Source organism: Argiope bruennichi, chromosome 9 (genome assembly GCF_947563725.1).
Source record: "Argiope bruennichi chromosome 9, qqArgBrue1.1, whole genome shotgun sequence".
NCBI lineage: Eukaryota > Metazoa > Arthropoda > Arachnida > Araneae > Araneidae > Argiope > Argiope bruennichi.
Window position 1 is genome coordinate 113,631,246 of NC_079159.1, and position 16,802 is coordinate 113,648,047.

Here is a 16,802-nt window from a genome sequence, read left to right on the forward strand (position 1 = left end):
ATGTTTGGTAAAGCTCAACGTAAGTTTATATTTCACTTTAGTTAGCATTTTTAGTATCAATGAAAAGGGAATGTTATAATTTTAAAATATATCCTTTCAACTTAAAATGAAATTCTCAACAAATTTTAAAAATAAAAGGAACTAAATCTCCATCTGAAATGAAGTTATGCTGACAATTTAAGCTGTGGTGCAACGAAGCAAAAATAAACTCACGCACAACTTAAAACAATTTGTTATTGAACTTAGAAGTTGTGTAAAAACTAAACTCTGCTTTGTTGATTTACATGCGTTCGAAAGATTTGAAATGCGCATTAGCGTTACCTCTGTTAATCTACAATCGTTATATTTAAATGTTAAAAATGTAAATTAATTGTAAATATTAAATGTTTATGTCGTCTCACTTTGGATTGAATTATATTATTTTAACAAGAACACACTTAAATGTATGACAGCACGACTTTTCCAGTTTCGCTTTAGTCATCACATACTGGTGACCCGGACGTGATATTTTCTTCAGTTTGAATTACTTTATTTCGATCGACGAAGGTATGTGCATATCAGTTTAAATACAATTGACTGATTTATATCTCTTATCAAATATGATCGATAACACAAGTTTTACTATGCAAACTAATAGAAATCCAGAAATAAACAGAGTGACTGCAAAACCACCAGTTTTTTGGCGACATAAACCAAAATTTATCATCACAAAGCAAGAGTTCACTATTCCCAAATCAGTAAAGACACGATCTATTGATGATGACGTCACGAAGCAGTACTGAAGCCTTATCTCTCAACGGCCATGCTTCAATGTGAAGACAAATGCTACTCAACTCGGCTTATGCACCGGTATTTTGGTGACAGCTGTTGGTTCTTTTTTTGAACATAGTGTTTTGTTATAAGATTTTCGTATATCTGTATTTAATATGGCTGGACGAGAAAAGAGTCTCATGCAAAAAACCTTGGTTTGCTTGATCCAAAGTTTAGTGAATGTAGAAGGTAAAGTTCGAATTGACTTTCGGGATGATACATCGGTGACCGGTAAAGTAATAGCCGTAGACGCGTAAGTCTTTCACTTCCATTTTGTTTTATTAGCATCTGTCAAAATCACAAATATTCTTGCAGCATTTTTTGAGAAAAGTATGATACATTTTTAATTAATAAATCATTAAAATCGATGTAAAAAATTTGATACTAAAACATTTTTGGGCAGTTTAAAACCAAATTATCGCATTATCAAATTTGCACTTCTTTACTGTTTGAAATATTGGTTGTATTTATTAATAAGAAAATTTAGAATATGATTTTTTATGGTGGCGGTGGAACTGGGAAATCAGGGAGGACGGGTCAAATACTTCAATGCGAAGACGTATGCTACTCAACTCGATTTATTCGCTGGTATCTTGGTGACAGCTGTTTGTTCTTTGAGTATAGTGTTCTGTTTTAAGATTTTGGTCTAGCTGTATTTATTATGTCTGCACGAGAAAATAACCTCGCGTCAAAAACATTGGTTTGCTTGCTCCAAAGTTTAGTGGGTATAGAAAGTGATGTTACCGTTGACTTTAGGGATGAGACATCAGTAAGCGGTAAAGTAGTAGCCGTAGATGGGTAAGTCTTTGTACCTCCATTTTTATTTATTAGCTTCTGTCAAAATCAAAAATATTTTTGCAGCATTTTTGAGAAAAGGAAAGTGATACATTATTTATTAATAAATCATATTGATGTAAAAAAATTGATATGAAAATATTTTTGGACAGTTTAACAACCACATTATTAAATATATCAAATTTTTACTTCCTTACTGTTTGAAATATTGGTTGAATTTATTAAAACGAAATTTTAGATTATAATTTTTCATGGTGGCGACAAAACCGGAAAAGCAGGTATTTCTGGGAAAAGTCAGATTTTATCAATTTGGAAAATAGCAGGGGAAATTACTTGCGTAAGCAATTGGTGCTATAATTTCTCTACATCCGAAACCTAATGTCACCAAAACCATAATAATAAGAGTAACCCAGGATAGATTTCTTTAAAGGGTATAGACGCCTTTTTAGAAATTCATTATAATAAGAAAAGAGATATTGCTAACAATAACCCTAATGGAATGTTAGACAAGATCAGTTTTCAATTTTCAAGGAGCAGACTATAAATGAATTGTAGTTTGACCTGCTCTCAACTCAAAAGCTTACAATGACTCCATATCTTTATTAAAGATGATAAATGATATTTTTCGCATGGCAGCCGTATTCTTGAGAGAGAATTTTTGACATCTTTGTTTATGGGAGAAAATGATAAAAATTGCAAATGCTCATTGCAAAAAGAATGGTTTATGACAGCATTCAAGTAAATAGTGAAATAAATAATTTTAAAGTTTTAAAAATAATTGATTTTAAATGCGAGGAATTCATGAACCAAATATGAACAGTATAAAAAAAAAGAATTACATAAAAAAATTTTTAAAGAAAAAAGAGAATCGGAGTTCAGTTCAAAGAATTAAAAGTAAAAAGAAATTTCTTCAAACAGCACAAAAAGAAAGTTCACGAGTTGAAAAAGAAATTGCAAGCATCAAAATTTCACCAACAAGAAGGTTTTAAAGCTTTTTAATTCACTTAAAGCAAAACTGGTAGTTTTAAAACAAATATTTTTTTATTAATACTCTAATTATTGATATTTCAATTTTAGAATTATTAATCTATTATAATTTTTAAATTTTTTGCATTTTGATTATAATAGGTAAACATTTGTTATTTGTTAGCAGAGTTAATATCTTTAAATTAGTATTTTACTTTCTGGTATTGTAATAAAAATGAAATAAAAATTCTTTCTGTTACAAATTCATTTATAAAAGCATAAGTTTTTCATTAGAGGAAGTAATTTTGTATGATTACTTAAAGAGCAAAGAAGATTGTAAGTAATATTTAGTAGTTTCTTTTATTTAAATCTATGCTAAAATATTTATTATTAGGTGCTAACTATCATATTATTTTTATATTTATGCTCCAGCATGCAATTCTAATACTTATGCAAAAAGCACTGATTAGTTGTTGAACTGTTTTTAAAATTTTGAGTAAAGATCTAATAACTTTTACTATTAAAATAATTGTGTTGTAAAGAGTCGTTTTAATGTTTTCTAGAATTCTTATACCATTTTTATATAGTTTTTTTTTCAGTTAGAATTTCCAGTAATTTTTCCTATATAAGAAATGTAATGTAGCTTTCATAGTTTTTTATGATATTTATTTGTTTTTTAAAAAAGTTCATTTCATGGAAATATGGTTTTGTTCCAGATAAATTACTCCTAAAACTGTTTTTAACGATGTATATTCTACACAAGTGACTTTGAGTAGGGAAGAAGTCTAGAAACTAATACAATTAAGGAATAATAAGTCAAGGAAATTTTTTTCAGTTTCTTTTGCCACCTTGTTTTTGCATCCTAGTAAGACTGAAAAAAAAAAAAAAAAATTATGATTTGCTTGCACACACAGCGATGGTTTCTTTTCTTTTCTTTTTTTTTAAAATTATAATTGTCCTATTTTTTCCTTAAAATAATTTCCTTTTCAGAATTCTTTTCTGATGCAATCTGGCAAAGTACTATAGGTTTTGTTTTAAAGCAATTAATTGAATGATTAATATTGGCTTTGACTCATTTTGGATTTGACAGACATTTTATGTCCTGTCCTGAATTTTCTTGCATATATCCACAATATGATGCATTTAGGAAATTCATTATATATATAAAATTCTTTTGAATATTTTTTTAAAGCCCATTTTTGTAATTGGATTTTGCTTGAAGTTTGATACAAATCATTAAAGATTTTGTGACTATTTATTGAATCAAAAAGAAAATTAGTCAAATTTAGATTAATTTTGTGCGGCATTAAAGAAGCTATCAAGTATTTTAAAGGTAAGTTTTATGCCATAAAAGGGAAAAGTGGAGAATCCGAAGATCAATGGAAATTAAGAATACAGTAGACTGAATTTAGTATACAAGAGATATATCAAACAAAGCAGAAGTTGCTTCTTAGACGTTTATATTGAAGTCTGAAGCACTACACATTCCATCATCATTCTCATTAATATGTTATTTTGTTTCATTAATATCAGTTCATTGAATGACCTGTTAAAGGGATTTTACTGTACTGTATTGAATTGTAATTAACTGCAGTATACAATTACATTAGTCAATTGTCTAAATACTGATATGTCTTTTTAATTTGTAGCCATAAATTTTCAATGACCATGATTTCTTTCGAGTTATATGAATGTCTAAATTCATTTGTAAATAATTATTTGTTAGACCAATCTCACCAAATTTTAATTTTTACTTGGGGTGGGGACTGCTGGATCTGATCTTAAAATTTTTTAATGAAATAAAAAAATTTCAAAAGTTTTATTCTTTCAGGTACAGTTTTTTGTAACAATTTTTCCTTTTTATAACTCTTATAAAGTTGTTTTTTTTTCCTTGGGAAATATCTTTTTACATGTAAACATTTGTCTTGATAAAAGCATAGCGTAAACCATTGAAATTTAAATGATACAGGCCCATTAAGACCGGATTTTCAAAATTTGCAATCAAAGTTTAATTAAAAAATAAAAAAGAATTTAGTGTGTTTTTGCCATAACATCTATGCATATTAATGCACAAAAGTTATTTTTCATCATTTTAAAGGTTTTTTCCTCTTAAAAAAAGCTTTTCATTTACACCTGTTTGTTTGAATGTATACTTTTTCCCTTCAGTTGTAATTTTTGAAAAATCAGTTTTTGACACAATTTGTAGCAATGATTTTTATTCTAATGAAATGCAAAACAATGATATTACTTCTTCGAATCTTTGAGTCACATTATTTAATGCTGTTAAAATTTTGATTTAAAACATGCTTTTTTTTTTTTGCTTTAATTTAAACTTTTTAAAAAATTTTGAGAAGTTCATTGAATAAGATTCTTTATTTGAATTTTGTTAAATTTTGATGCAATGTGATATATTGTCTGTTCTGGCTTCAAAAAAATACTTTAAATAAATGCTTTAACTGGTATTTTGTTTCTAACTATAGAACTGCTGTTTTATTTTTAGCTTCATGAATTTGTATGTTACTTATGAAAACTATGACTTGCTAAAGCATTTTCATTTCTTTGTAAAATATATATATTCACATTTTCTGTAATTTTTAAGGTTAAAATAGGATTTTTTCCCCCCCATATAGGTTAAAAAGCAGGCTTTTCTTAAATTGTCAGACCATTAAAAAAAAGTCTTCTCTAAATTTTAGAAGTAAAAAGCGATAAGACAGTTTTTATATAGTCTGACCATTTCTGAGTGTTACTATTATTTTCTATTAAAAAATAAATTATTCTAAGTGATATGAAAGCATGTTTAGAATATAGCTTTGTTCTATCCTCAATTTCATGACGGGTTTGCTTGTCTTATGATGGTAGCCATTCTGGAATGTTTTAGTTCTAAGTTTTATAAGACTGCTAATAAAATTACTAAATATATAGTGGATTAATGTAGGAAAAAATTTACACTCCTCATCCTAGCCATGTTGAATCTTATTTGCTATAGCATATATAAAAATGAAATACAAAATTTTTGGTCATGCTGTGCTTCTACATTAATATCGACAAATTCACTTCAAATGACTTCAAAATGATTTGTTAATATTAAGAAATTTTGGAAGCAATCCAAGATCTTTATTGTTAATCTTATAAAAATTGGCTGAAATTTTTGGTATTGATATTTTTTTCTTTCATTTTTACGATTTTTTTATGTTTTGGTAAAAACTAAAAAGACATCATTCGTTTACAATAGAAGACATTATGCAAATACAAAAATAAATATTATTAAAATTTAAAGAATACACATTTAAAATTAATTAAAAGTTTCTTCAATAAAAAATATACATTATTATAAAATAGAAAACATAATCTGCAATCTGTAAATTTACATGTGTGAAGGTGTTTAATTTTTTTTTGGTTAAGGTGTTTAAAGAGTGAATTTTTATAGCAGTTTCTCATTACATACCTTGAAAGAAGGCAACTAATACTTAAAATTATTACAAAACTCTGACAAATTAAAATATTCTCACTTACCTTAATGTAAAAAAAAAAAAAAAATGTTTCTCATAATCCTTCTGTATATTTTTAAAAAATCAGTTGAAGATAATACAGATTTGTCAACATCTAGAACAGCATCAGTAAGTGAATAGTAACTCGTGCTAATTTGTAAAGACCACATGAAAATCAAATTCAAACAGTACAGCTTTTTGAATGAACAGTTGAAGATATTACTAAGATAGATTTTATCTGCTCAATGCAAGATTAATGTATTGAATCAATTGTTCTTAAAAAGACACTTTGAACAAATACTTTCCAAGAAATTCAGCAATATCTTGCATTTATTCCCAAAGATGCATCAAAATTATTGATAAAACACTGTTCATGATTTTTTTTTTATTTGAAAGAGGAAATATCAAAATATCCAGATAAAAACTAGAAATGACATCATCCAACTCAATATCTTTCCAACTCAGATGGGTGAGTTCCTAGAGCGCATCAAAAACTTTATATCCAAACATTCTATATAATTATAATGCAAAAACATGTTATCAGGATGAAATTATATATTTTTTCCAGGTAAATTATATATTTGCAAAATTTCATAGAAATATGAGACAGTGAGGCATATTGAATGTGTTATTTTAACCCAAACACTGTTTATAATACATGCATCTATATACATGTGTGAAATTATTTGATAAGTAGGGGGGGAGAGAGACTGGGCTGCTTGACACTAATTTTGATTGTGAATATATATATATTTGGCAATGCTTAAATAACTTATATGTATTCCAATGCATTCTTACATTCTTTGGCTAGTATAAAAGAGATTTAAAAACTACTTGATAAAAAAAATTAGAGAGCAATATCAAGTTGAATGAGCTAACTCCATCGGTATCAAGCAGCCCCTTGTCCAGGATATATTGTCACCATATATGGGTCAGGTTGGCATTATATATTTGTGCTTTTCTTAATTATACTGTAAGTACTTATTTAAAAGGAAAATTTAAAAAATTTATTTAGGAACTTTTATCGAACTGAACTAAAGTTTAAATAATTAATTTAACTAAAAATCGTACTTTCATTTACGAATTCAGGAACATTTAATCAAGATACCAATAAACCGAGATCTAATCGCAAAAATGTTTTTGTCTCTATGTTGTCCCAATATTCAAAGGCAATGGCAAGAACCAACCCTTGAGATAACTACTATTTTAGTGTTATTGGGAAAATTAAGTGTATTCATCATTTTAGAACTTCTCTTGAGGATGTTCATTTTCCATTCTTGAGTGTTGGTTCAAGATCTCTTATAGTTCAAAACTTTAGCCACAAAACATTTTGATTTTTTTTGTCTTCAATTAAGAATTTAATTAATACAAAATCATTAACCTCTGGATCTTTTTCTAAATTCAAATAATCCGAGTCCTCAATCAAATCATAGTTGGTAGCAAAGTTGTTATTCATCATCGAGAAACACCCGTTCTTCTTCGCTCTCAGAATGAACGATTTCCCTCCTGAATTTTATTTTCTTTCTCTTAATTTCATTTTTTGCCATGTCCTCTTTCCTATTTTTTAGCTTGCCTTCTTCATTTTTTAATCGCATACAACTTTTGTCCTGGTTTTCACTGTTGTTTTTAACCTTTTTATTGTAACAGCTTGTTTTTTGTCTGAAGTGCATCTTTGATGGGGATATCTGTCAAAATAACAGCCTGCCTCTTCCTTCGTCCTTTACTTGTTCTCTTTCTTGTGCCAACCTTTGATAATGGTTGTAGTTCTTACGGTGAAACAGTGTGTGGGTTCAAAACTTCAAGATCTAAGGCTGATAACACTTGCTGCGGCTGAGTTCCATTTATTTCATACACTGCTGCAGAAGTCTCATCGGAATCAGCAGGCATCAGATTAGAACAAATGCAATCCAAAAAAGACAAATCACCTTTAGATGTGTCTAAAGGATGGTCCACAACTTAATTTGGAGGAAGTTCCGAATAGGGAAATATGTCTGGGTTCATTGGACTTTTACTCTGGCAGCTGCAAAGCTGGCTATTATATTGATCTCAATAGTAGCCAGTGGGAGAGCAGTCACTATAGTATATGTCTAATCCATATTCCATATGTTCACAAGTCCAAAACTGTATTTGTTTTGTTGTAACTCTGAATTTAAAAAATAAATTGCAGCAACGTTTATTTTATTAAATGAGGTTTCCCGACTGAGATTCATTGCTTCAGACTTTCCAATAAAAAAGGGAAAGTTCCTTTTTAAGAATACGCGGAACCACTCCTCACCTACTTATTGATTTTCCTTCCATGAATCAGGCATTTGCTTTTTTAATGAAAGTGCAAACTGGTAAGCAAATTGGTTTACTTCTTTCGGACTGAGACCCAAATTGCAAGATCTGCTTCCCCTTGACAACTGAAAAATTTTCATGTTGATAGGTACTCCTGGCTTATGAAGCTTTTTGGCAGTAGCGTTTAAGGGAAAGCAAAGATATCCCATACTTTAGCAGCCTTTGAATATAACAATTCCTTACGGAATATCTCTTTACTGCTTCAAAAATAACATCCCAGGAAATCAAGGCTCAAATTGTTGTCCTCTTTCTGTTTCTAACCATGACTGAAAAAAAAATATTGGTCAATGGTATAATTTAAAACACAATGTCAACCTGTTCCACCTGGCTTGGCACCAAAATGCCCCATTATGGCATTTTAATTTTAATTCTGTTTTTTTTTTTTTTTTTCCCCAGAAATATTAAATTAATTCAAAGGCATATTCTCATGAATATGTTCATGAGTGTCCAAGTACTAAATACAACACTCAATAAACTTTATTGCTGGTATTGTATACTCTAGAAGATAATCAAGTGAGTAGTAAATAATTACTTCTCAAGCAAAAAATAACAATTTGACCTCTAGTGTCTGCAGATCCATATGAAACTGACTAAATACTTCTGAGCATATTATGTCATACTCTCCTGTTCACTCTGTATCCACTTCTATCTGCTATTTTGTGACTTTTAACTGCTATTAATAAGGTGTCAAATAGCTCCAGTCTTCCCTACCAATTGATATTCTAATCAAATGTCTCACTAATATGATTATTAAAACATAAAATGTTTTCTCCGTGTCTTTACTGGGGAAAAGATAAGGGGGGGGAACCATTCAGTAACAAACTTGACAGATTTATAGAATCTCCAATTTTGTGAAATTATTCATCCCTAAGTATATGTTCTTGTTAATTATAATTTGCCATATTTTTCCGATAATTATTACATTGTATAAAGTTTAATAACATATGAATTTGCCTGATTATATAATTAAATTTTAATTTTTAATGTTTGAATATCAAGAGTAACGAATATACAGATTGGAAATTTCTTTAAAAACTTGTTAAATCTTTTCCAGCGGATATGAAATTAGTATCATTCTCATAAAATGATTCATTCAGAATGCAAAATTCTGTGAAAGCTTGACAATTTATTAACACATTGATGTTTGGTATATATTACTGATGGCTAGAATGTTTCATCAGATATCATATAATTTTTCTGCCTTATTTTTGCTATTCCATACAATAGGTCTACAGCTTTAAAAAAATTATTTAAAGAAAATGAGAGAGATAATTTTAGAATACCTTGATAGCAATAGGCTATAGAAAGGATAATCCCTATACTATGTCACTAAAAGTTTCTGCATTTAAAAACTTCTGATGTGTTACTAAAAGTTTCTGCATTTAAAAACATCTGACGTGTTGTATATATTTTTTACAGTTACATGAATGTGGAGATGGAAGATTGTACTTATGAAGCACCAACTGGACAGACTATAGAGATTAAAAAGCACATGTGCCAAGGAAAATATATTAGGTAAATAATTTACATTTTTTCCCCAGTTGCCTTATAATCTGCTTGAAGAAACAAGCGAATTATAATTTCACAGATTGCATACTATGATTAAAAGTGCCTCAATTTGAAAACTATTTTTAAGCACTTTAAAATGGTTTAATTTTGAAATATCCTTAATTTCCTCAACATGCTAAAAAAAGGTGTTTTTGTTTCCCCACACTTTGAATATAATAATTTAAAAGTTTAGTAATAAAAGCTGGATGCATCAAGAAAGAAAACTTATAAATGGGAAAAATCCATAGAAAAAAATTCCATGGTTAAATAGATCTAAGGGTTCCAACACATATTAAGATGTGCTTTTTTCTTTAAACCATCTTTCTTCAGTGCTATGTATTGCTGTTTATTAAAATACTGGAACAGTTATTTGGAAGGGGCAAAATATGTATTGTTCCATACTTTGCAACTCAGGAAAGTTCAGCATTCTTTAGTGTTTTATGTGTTGAAGAATTCATTCAAGTTATGCCTTTGGTAAGTGTAAGAAGAATATGCAGATTTGTAGGCTCTACAGAAAATAAGAGTACAGCAGGAGGAATTTGGTGTGTCAGAAAATACCTAACATGGAAAGAGCTGCTCTAAAAACACTCAGAGTGAAGATTTTTTACTGTGTTATACATTCAATAATCATTTGCATTAATATGCAGTTTTAGAGCAATCCCTTAAATGAATGTTAAAAGGATTTCACTGTAGTATATTGAATTGTAATTAATTGCATTGTGCAGTTATGTTAATTGATCATGTAAAATGTAGTATGATGAGATTTTAACTTGAAGCCAGAAGTTTTCAATTACCATGCTTTCTTTCATGGTATATTTTTCATTTTTTTTTTTTTAAGAAAGAAAAGAAAACATTTGAAAGTTATTATTGTTGAATCAGTCTTGCCAAATTTTAGTTTTTACTTAAGAAACTGCTGGATCTGATACTTAAAATTTGTAAAGAAATAAAGAAAAAGTTTTCCATAACTTTTTTTCTTTGTAATGACTCCCCCTCCCCCATAACTAATAGAATTTTCCCTCAATAAGTCTTTTTTTACATATAAATGTTGCCCTGATTGACAACATGCAGCATAAACCATTGAAGTTAGGAGCATGAAATTTTAGAATTTACTTCTTGGTATTAGAGAACTGATAAGGATAGAATTTTAAAAAATTTTATTTGGAAGTTTAATTAAAAAATGAAAACATAGGGCTACACGTTCATACCCTCCAACAGCTATGGAATTTCTGTAGTTGCTTTTAAATTAAGTGAAAACTACTTGGTTACAGATATATTGTGAAAAACTATGACAAACTGCAAAATTCATCTAAAATGCCCTCTTCCCGAATTGCCGCTCACAGTAATGCTGGTGATTAGTAAAAACTTTTTTAGCATGGGTTTGAAAAAAAAAATTATTTCAGCATAAATCTAGAAACACTAAAGTCACTTCTCATTACAAAATATGCATGGGAGTTGGGTTATGATATTTATAAAAAGTGCAAGTACTTGCTATTTAATAAAAAAGATTGTAAATGTCTGAAAAATAGTATTAATTTGTTTGATCAACAACATTGTATGGTGATTTTATATATGTATATATATATATAAACATTATTTCACTTATTTATTTAGTCAATAATAAATCTATTAAATAATTTTGAGTAATGTTTTAATTTAAATTCTTTGGAAGCATCTGTTCTTCAATAATTTATGGATATTCCTTATATGTAATGTATCTATAGAAAGTACTATGGATGATTGGGTAACCAATGTTGGAGGGTATGCATGTTTTTTCGAAACATCATGCAATAATTATTTTTGCACCATTTTATTAATTTTTTTTTCAGGGGAAAAAAAAAAGACTTTTTAATGATATTAATTTAATGCACTTTTTCTTTAGTTTTAGTAATTTTTAAAAAAATGTTTTGGACATGATTTGTAATAAAGATTTTTTTTTATTATGACAAAATTCAAAAACAATATCATTTGTCCTTTGAGTTGTTGAACTACATTATTTTACCACTGTTAACATCGCAATAAAGGGGGGGGTCTTTCTTTGCTTTAATTTACATATTTTTAAGCAGTTGAATAAGATTGTTCATTTGATGAGCAGTGTAATATATTGTGTTGTGCTGCCTCCAAAAAAATATTTTTTAAAAAATACTTGCATTGGCATTTATTTTATTACAATTTGTCTTGTTAATTGCAGAGCTGGCTTTAAAAAAAAAGGGCCCTATGAGTTTACTTCTTTTATTTATGAAAACTTTTTAACTTGTTCAAGTATTTTTTTAAATTAATTAATTTATTTTTTGTAAAATATATAATTACATTTTTCTGTAATTCTTTAAACCTTTACTTTAACAAATTATTTTACCATCAATTTTTCAAATTTATTTTTGAACCACTACTTAAATTTCGGTACAGAATAAACCCAGGAAGGAGAAAATTTTTTTTAATTAAATTAATAAAAAAATTTATTTGATATCACCTGGATTTAAATGGTACTTTAAAGTACAGTCGGTAAATAAAGGGTTAAGATTAAAGTTATATATATATATTTGCATATAGGTTAAAAAAATACAGGTTTTTTATTGCATTTTGAAAATGCTAAATGTTTTATAAAGACCTTTACTAAATTTCAGAAGAGATAAATAATTTTTTTATTATCTGACAATTTCTGAATGCCACTGTTCTTTTCTATTAAAAGAAATAACTTTACCCTTTAAAGGGCCATTTTTTTCTAGTCATATTATGTTAAAATATTTTTAGGCTTGAAATTAGAATAAGAAAAGGGATTCATTTAGCTTATTAGATAAATTTAATTTAATTAATTAATTTGGTTAATTAATAATTAAGTAACAAATCAAGACACATCATTTTGTCTGAGATAAAAAACTGAAGTATCTAAGTTTCTGACTTACTAAAAAAATTTGTCAGAACTTATGCCAATCTACATAATTTCATACAAAGATGTATAAATTTGGTGGGAAGTATACTTCCCACGGCCCTAGAAAGGGTTAACTCACTTAGGATTTGGCATTTTACTGCAGCCAATTTCATGGCAGTTTTGCCAGCCTTATGATGGTAGCAATTCCGGAATATTCAGTTCTTAGCTTTATAATACTAAAAATAAAATTACTTACTGTAATTAGTTGCTGCAGGAGAAAATGTGCTCTCATTCAAACAATGTTGAATCTTATTTGTTGTTGCTTATATAAAAATCAAATACAAAATATTTGATCATGTTATGCTTCTATATCACCATCGACATTTTTTGAAATTATGTATTCATCTAAATAAACTGGCAATTTGTTAATTTTGAGAAATGTTGAAAAAGATTACATGTCTTTATTGCTAATCTTATAAAAATTTATTTAATTTTTTGGTGTCATTAGTTTTTTTTTGTTTTTTTTTTTTTTTTTTTTGTCTTATCAAAACCAAAAAGGCATAATTTGTTTTAAAGTGAAAAATATGATATATTTGTATTACAAAGATTTTGTGCAAGTGTATAAATAATTATATAAATTTAATGAATGAATATTTTTTTTTAAATTGGATAAAACTGCATTAATATAAAACAGGTAACACCCGATTCTTAGAAAATACATAGGTTTAGGTATGCTTACATATACAAAAGTGCTTAAAAGTATTATTTTCAGAATTTTCTCACTCTTTTTCAGTAAATATAGTTTTTATGAAATGATATAAAATGATTTTATTTTACTACCCAAAACTTTATTTGAATGGGGAAAGAAGGTTCATGAGTCGGTCCATTATTGAGTCTGATTTATCCATTTTGTAAATTAAAGATGTCATAATATTTTCTTTTACTAGATGGGTGTTTTCATGTGTATTGTGATGATGTCTGTTTAAACTGATTTTTTATTTCCACATTGCATAAATTGCTATGTATATAAATTAACATTTACTTGGGTTCTCCGTAAATGGTTTTGCTAAACAAATCCCTTTAAAAATAGAATTGCTGTTTATAAGTTTCAGAAGTTTATGCCCAAGAAATTATAATGATGTACTCATAATATTTTTATCTCCAATTGAAATATGGGGATATGTTTCACTAATATATAAATCCAACCACTGTGGTTGTCTGAATTTTTTTATTTTTAACCTAATTTTATTCATAATGCCATATATTTCAGATCTGTAAAATTTCATTTTGTTACTTGCTTTATTAGTTAGAAAAATAAAACAAAATAATAGTTGAAGATGGTTTCGATAATTCTTGTTAAAATTATTAAATTTTTATCAAATTGCATATTTCAAAGTAATTGCTATGCAACCTTTTATTTGTAGTGTTTATAAAACATCATAAAATAGTTCATTTTGTTTAGTATTTTAACTGTTTCCTTTTGAATTTCTTCAAGATCATAAATAAATTTTAGTATTTTCTCCTGTAATTTTTTGAGATAAAGAGGATCAAAATTACTGTTCAAAGTAACTTTCAGAGTTTAGACATAACAAAACCATAGTAGTGCAGTATGCTTACTAAACAAGAGGAAATGATCCATTTAATACACAGGTATGTGAAATAAGAATAAAGCATTTCTGCTGATGGCTCAAAAATAATGGAAAATACATTTCTGTTTTTCTGTTGAAAGTCATGAAATTGAAAAAATATTTTTTACATTTTTTTGTCTATATAAGCAAAATTTTTAAAAAAAAGCATCAAAATATTGAATTATTTCTTCATATTTTATGATACTATAGAGAAAATGTTCTTGAATATAATAACTATATTCAAGTCAACCAAAATCAAATAATACGGAGAGCATATTTTTCAAACCAAAATTAAAATTTAAAACATTCCTTTAACAAGAAAAAAAATTCAGGAAATACTGGCATTTTAATTCCTACTATAATAAATCAATGTAAAATATTGTTATGCATATGACCAATAATACACATTATATTGGTGTAAATATGTGTATATTTATGAAGATTTGTTGCGGTCTAAATGCTGTGGTTATAATTGAAATTATTTTTAAAAAATTAAAATATTTTATAAGTTATTATCTAGCATTATTACAAAATCAAATAAAAGGTTATGTAATTTTATTAAGTAGATCTATATTATTATATGGTATAGCTAAATTAACCATTTATCATATTTTGATTCAAGATTCAATTATTCGTTGTTCTCATTTGTACATCATCTTGGAACAATTTATGTATGACATGTTAAATAGATTTTCTGTATTTGTAGATAGCTTACTGTTGTCAATTTTTTAATAAAATAATTTTAAATTATATGTAAACTCATTTTTAAATTTTGTTTTTAATTATTTCTAAATTACTTGTGTCATTTTGTAACTATTGACAAGAAAGAAAATGTGACAAAAAACACTCGCATTATCCTGACACTGGTTTACCATACAGATTATATATTATTCATGGTTATTGTTTCTGTATAATCTTTTCTCTTTCCAGATATGTCCACATTCCAGATGAAGTCGATCCTATTGCAGCTATAGAAGATCGCCTGCAAATACTAGCTCAAGCCCCTCCAAAGGGGCGAGGACGTGGTCGGGGGCGTGGTGGCAGAGGAAGGGGGGGTAGAGGAGGAGGTCACTTTAGCCGAGGTGGTGGTGGGGGTAGCTCCAGATATGGTGGTGATTACCGAGGTGGTGGTGGGGGTAGCTCCAGATATGGTGGTGATTACCGCGGTGGTAGTGCAGGTAGCTCCAGATATGGTGGTGATCACCGCAGTGGCAGTAGCAGCAGATATGGTGGTGATCATCACAGTGGCAGTAGCTACCACAGTGGTGGTTCTTATGCTGGTAGCAGCAGCCGTTATGATCGCTCAAGATATTAAACTTTGGATCATTATATACATACATTATCTCTCATTCCACTTTATTGTAAACTTTTGAAAATAATCTTAAGTTGTCATTGTATATCTTTTCATTTTGAAGTCATGAGCCATGCATTCTAATGGTTGTATAATTTTTCTTTATTGTGGTTAATCCTTTTTTTTTATGAATAATCAATAAATGTTTCTCCATAATTGATCTTGTTTCATTTTAATTAAACTCATTAGGAATGGACAGTTCTGCATTGTTATACTGTGTCTTTCATTTGTGAAAAGAAGTATAATTGATATAGGCTTGAATTAAAATTTTTTATTGAAAAAAGTCACAAATTCAGATGTGTGGGAAAAGTATGTGTATACTCAAAATTCAGTTGCAAATGCTACAATGTTCTCTGCTTTGTTGTATTCAATAGGTTCGGGGAACCCTGATACTGGTCTCCGAAGCTGTTGTCTTTTATTGTGTAGCAAGGTGAAGGATTTATGTTTCTGAACATTTATCTGTATCTCAAAAACCAAGTTTTGTTTTAAGGCCTCACATTTTCCAAACAAACATTTAGTGTGCAAATCAAAATTGTCTCTTTATTTTATGGTGTTAAGGATCATTACGTTAAGAGTATAACTTTGGAGTAATCTATGCCTTGTAGATTCATTCAACAAATATTTACCTATAAGTAAGTTTAAATGGTTTTTACTTACCACCTCATGTTTTCTTGCTTATTCTTGAATTTCCACTCAAAATATTTAAAGGATTTGTAATGATTAATCTTAAATTATGTTAACAATTATTTCAGTTCTTATTTTTTATTGGATTCCAAACTTAGAAGATCTTAAAAGTACCTCACAGCAAGCATTAATAAAAATGCTTGCTGTGACAATGGCGATATTAACGTAATTCACTCTTATATTAAGACTATTTTAATAATGATTCAGTTCGGGAAGCAAATACTAATCTCAAGAAATTTCATTATTGTTGTGAAACCCAAAATTATGGATTGTTTCAAACTGCAAAACTGATTGAAAAAGAACAAAGTCAGTTAACCAGTGCTGATATA

The 16,802-nt window shown here is 28.1% G+C and overlaps 1 protein-coding gene across 2 annotated transcripts; it reads left to right on the forward strand.

The window, feature by feature from the left end:
• Positions 1 to 819: 819 nt before the first annotated feature.
• On the forward strand, positions 820 to 15,934 carry LOC129984494 (U7 snRNA-associated Sm-like protein LSm10). Of its 2 annotated transcripts, none has more exons than XM_056094385.1 (3): positions 820 to 1,063; positions 9,816 to 9,911; positions 15,369 to 15,934. In XM_056094385.1, exons 1-3 carry the CDS (start codon positions 927 to 929, stop codon positions 15,751 to 15,753), a joined length of 618 nt encoding a protein of 205 aa, XP_055950360.1. In that variant the 5' UTR covers positions 820 to 926; the 3' UTR covers positions 15,754 to 15,934. The 2 variants fall into 2 exon arrangements, with proteins under 2 accessions (XP_055950360.1, XP_055950361.1); XM_056094386.1 differs by lacking the exon at positions 820 to 1,063 and adding an exon at positions 1,351 to 1,608.
• Positions 15,935 to 16,802: the final 868 nt, after the last annotated feature.

Bases quoted from the DNA above. Each gene is read 5' to 3' on its own strand.
- LOC129984494 (XM_056094385.1), top strand. From the start codon at position 927: ATGGCTGGACGAGAAAAGAGTCTCATGCAAAAAACCTTGGTTTGCTTG. The intron at 1,064-9,815 runs GTAAGTCTTTCA...TATTTTTTACAG, and splicing joins AAAGTAATAGCCGTAGACGC to TTACATGAATGTGGAGATGG. The intron at 9,912-15,368 runs GTAAATAATTTA...TTCTCTTTCCAG, and splicing joins TGCCAAGGAAAATATATTAG to ATATGTCCACATTCCAGATG.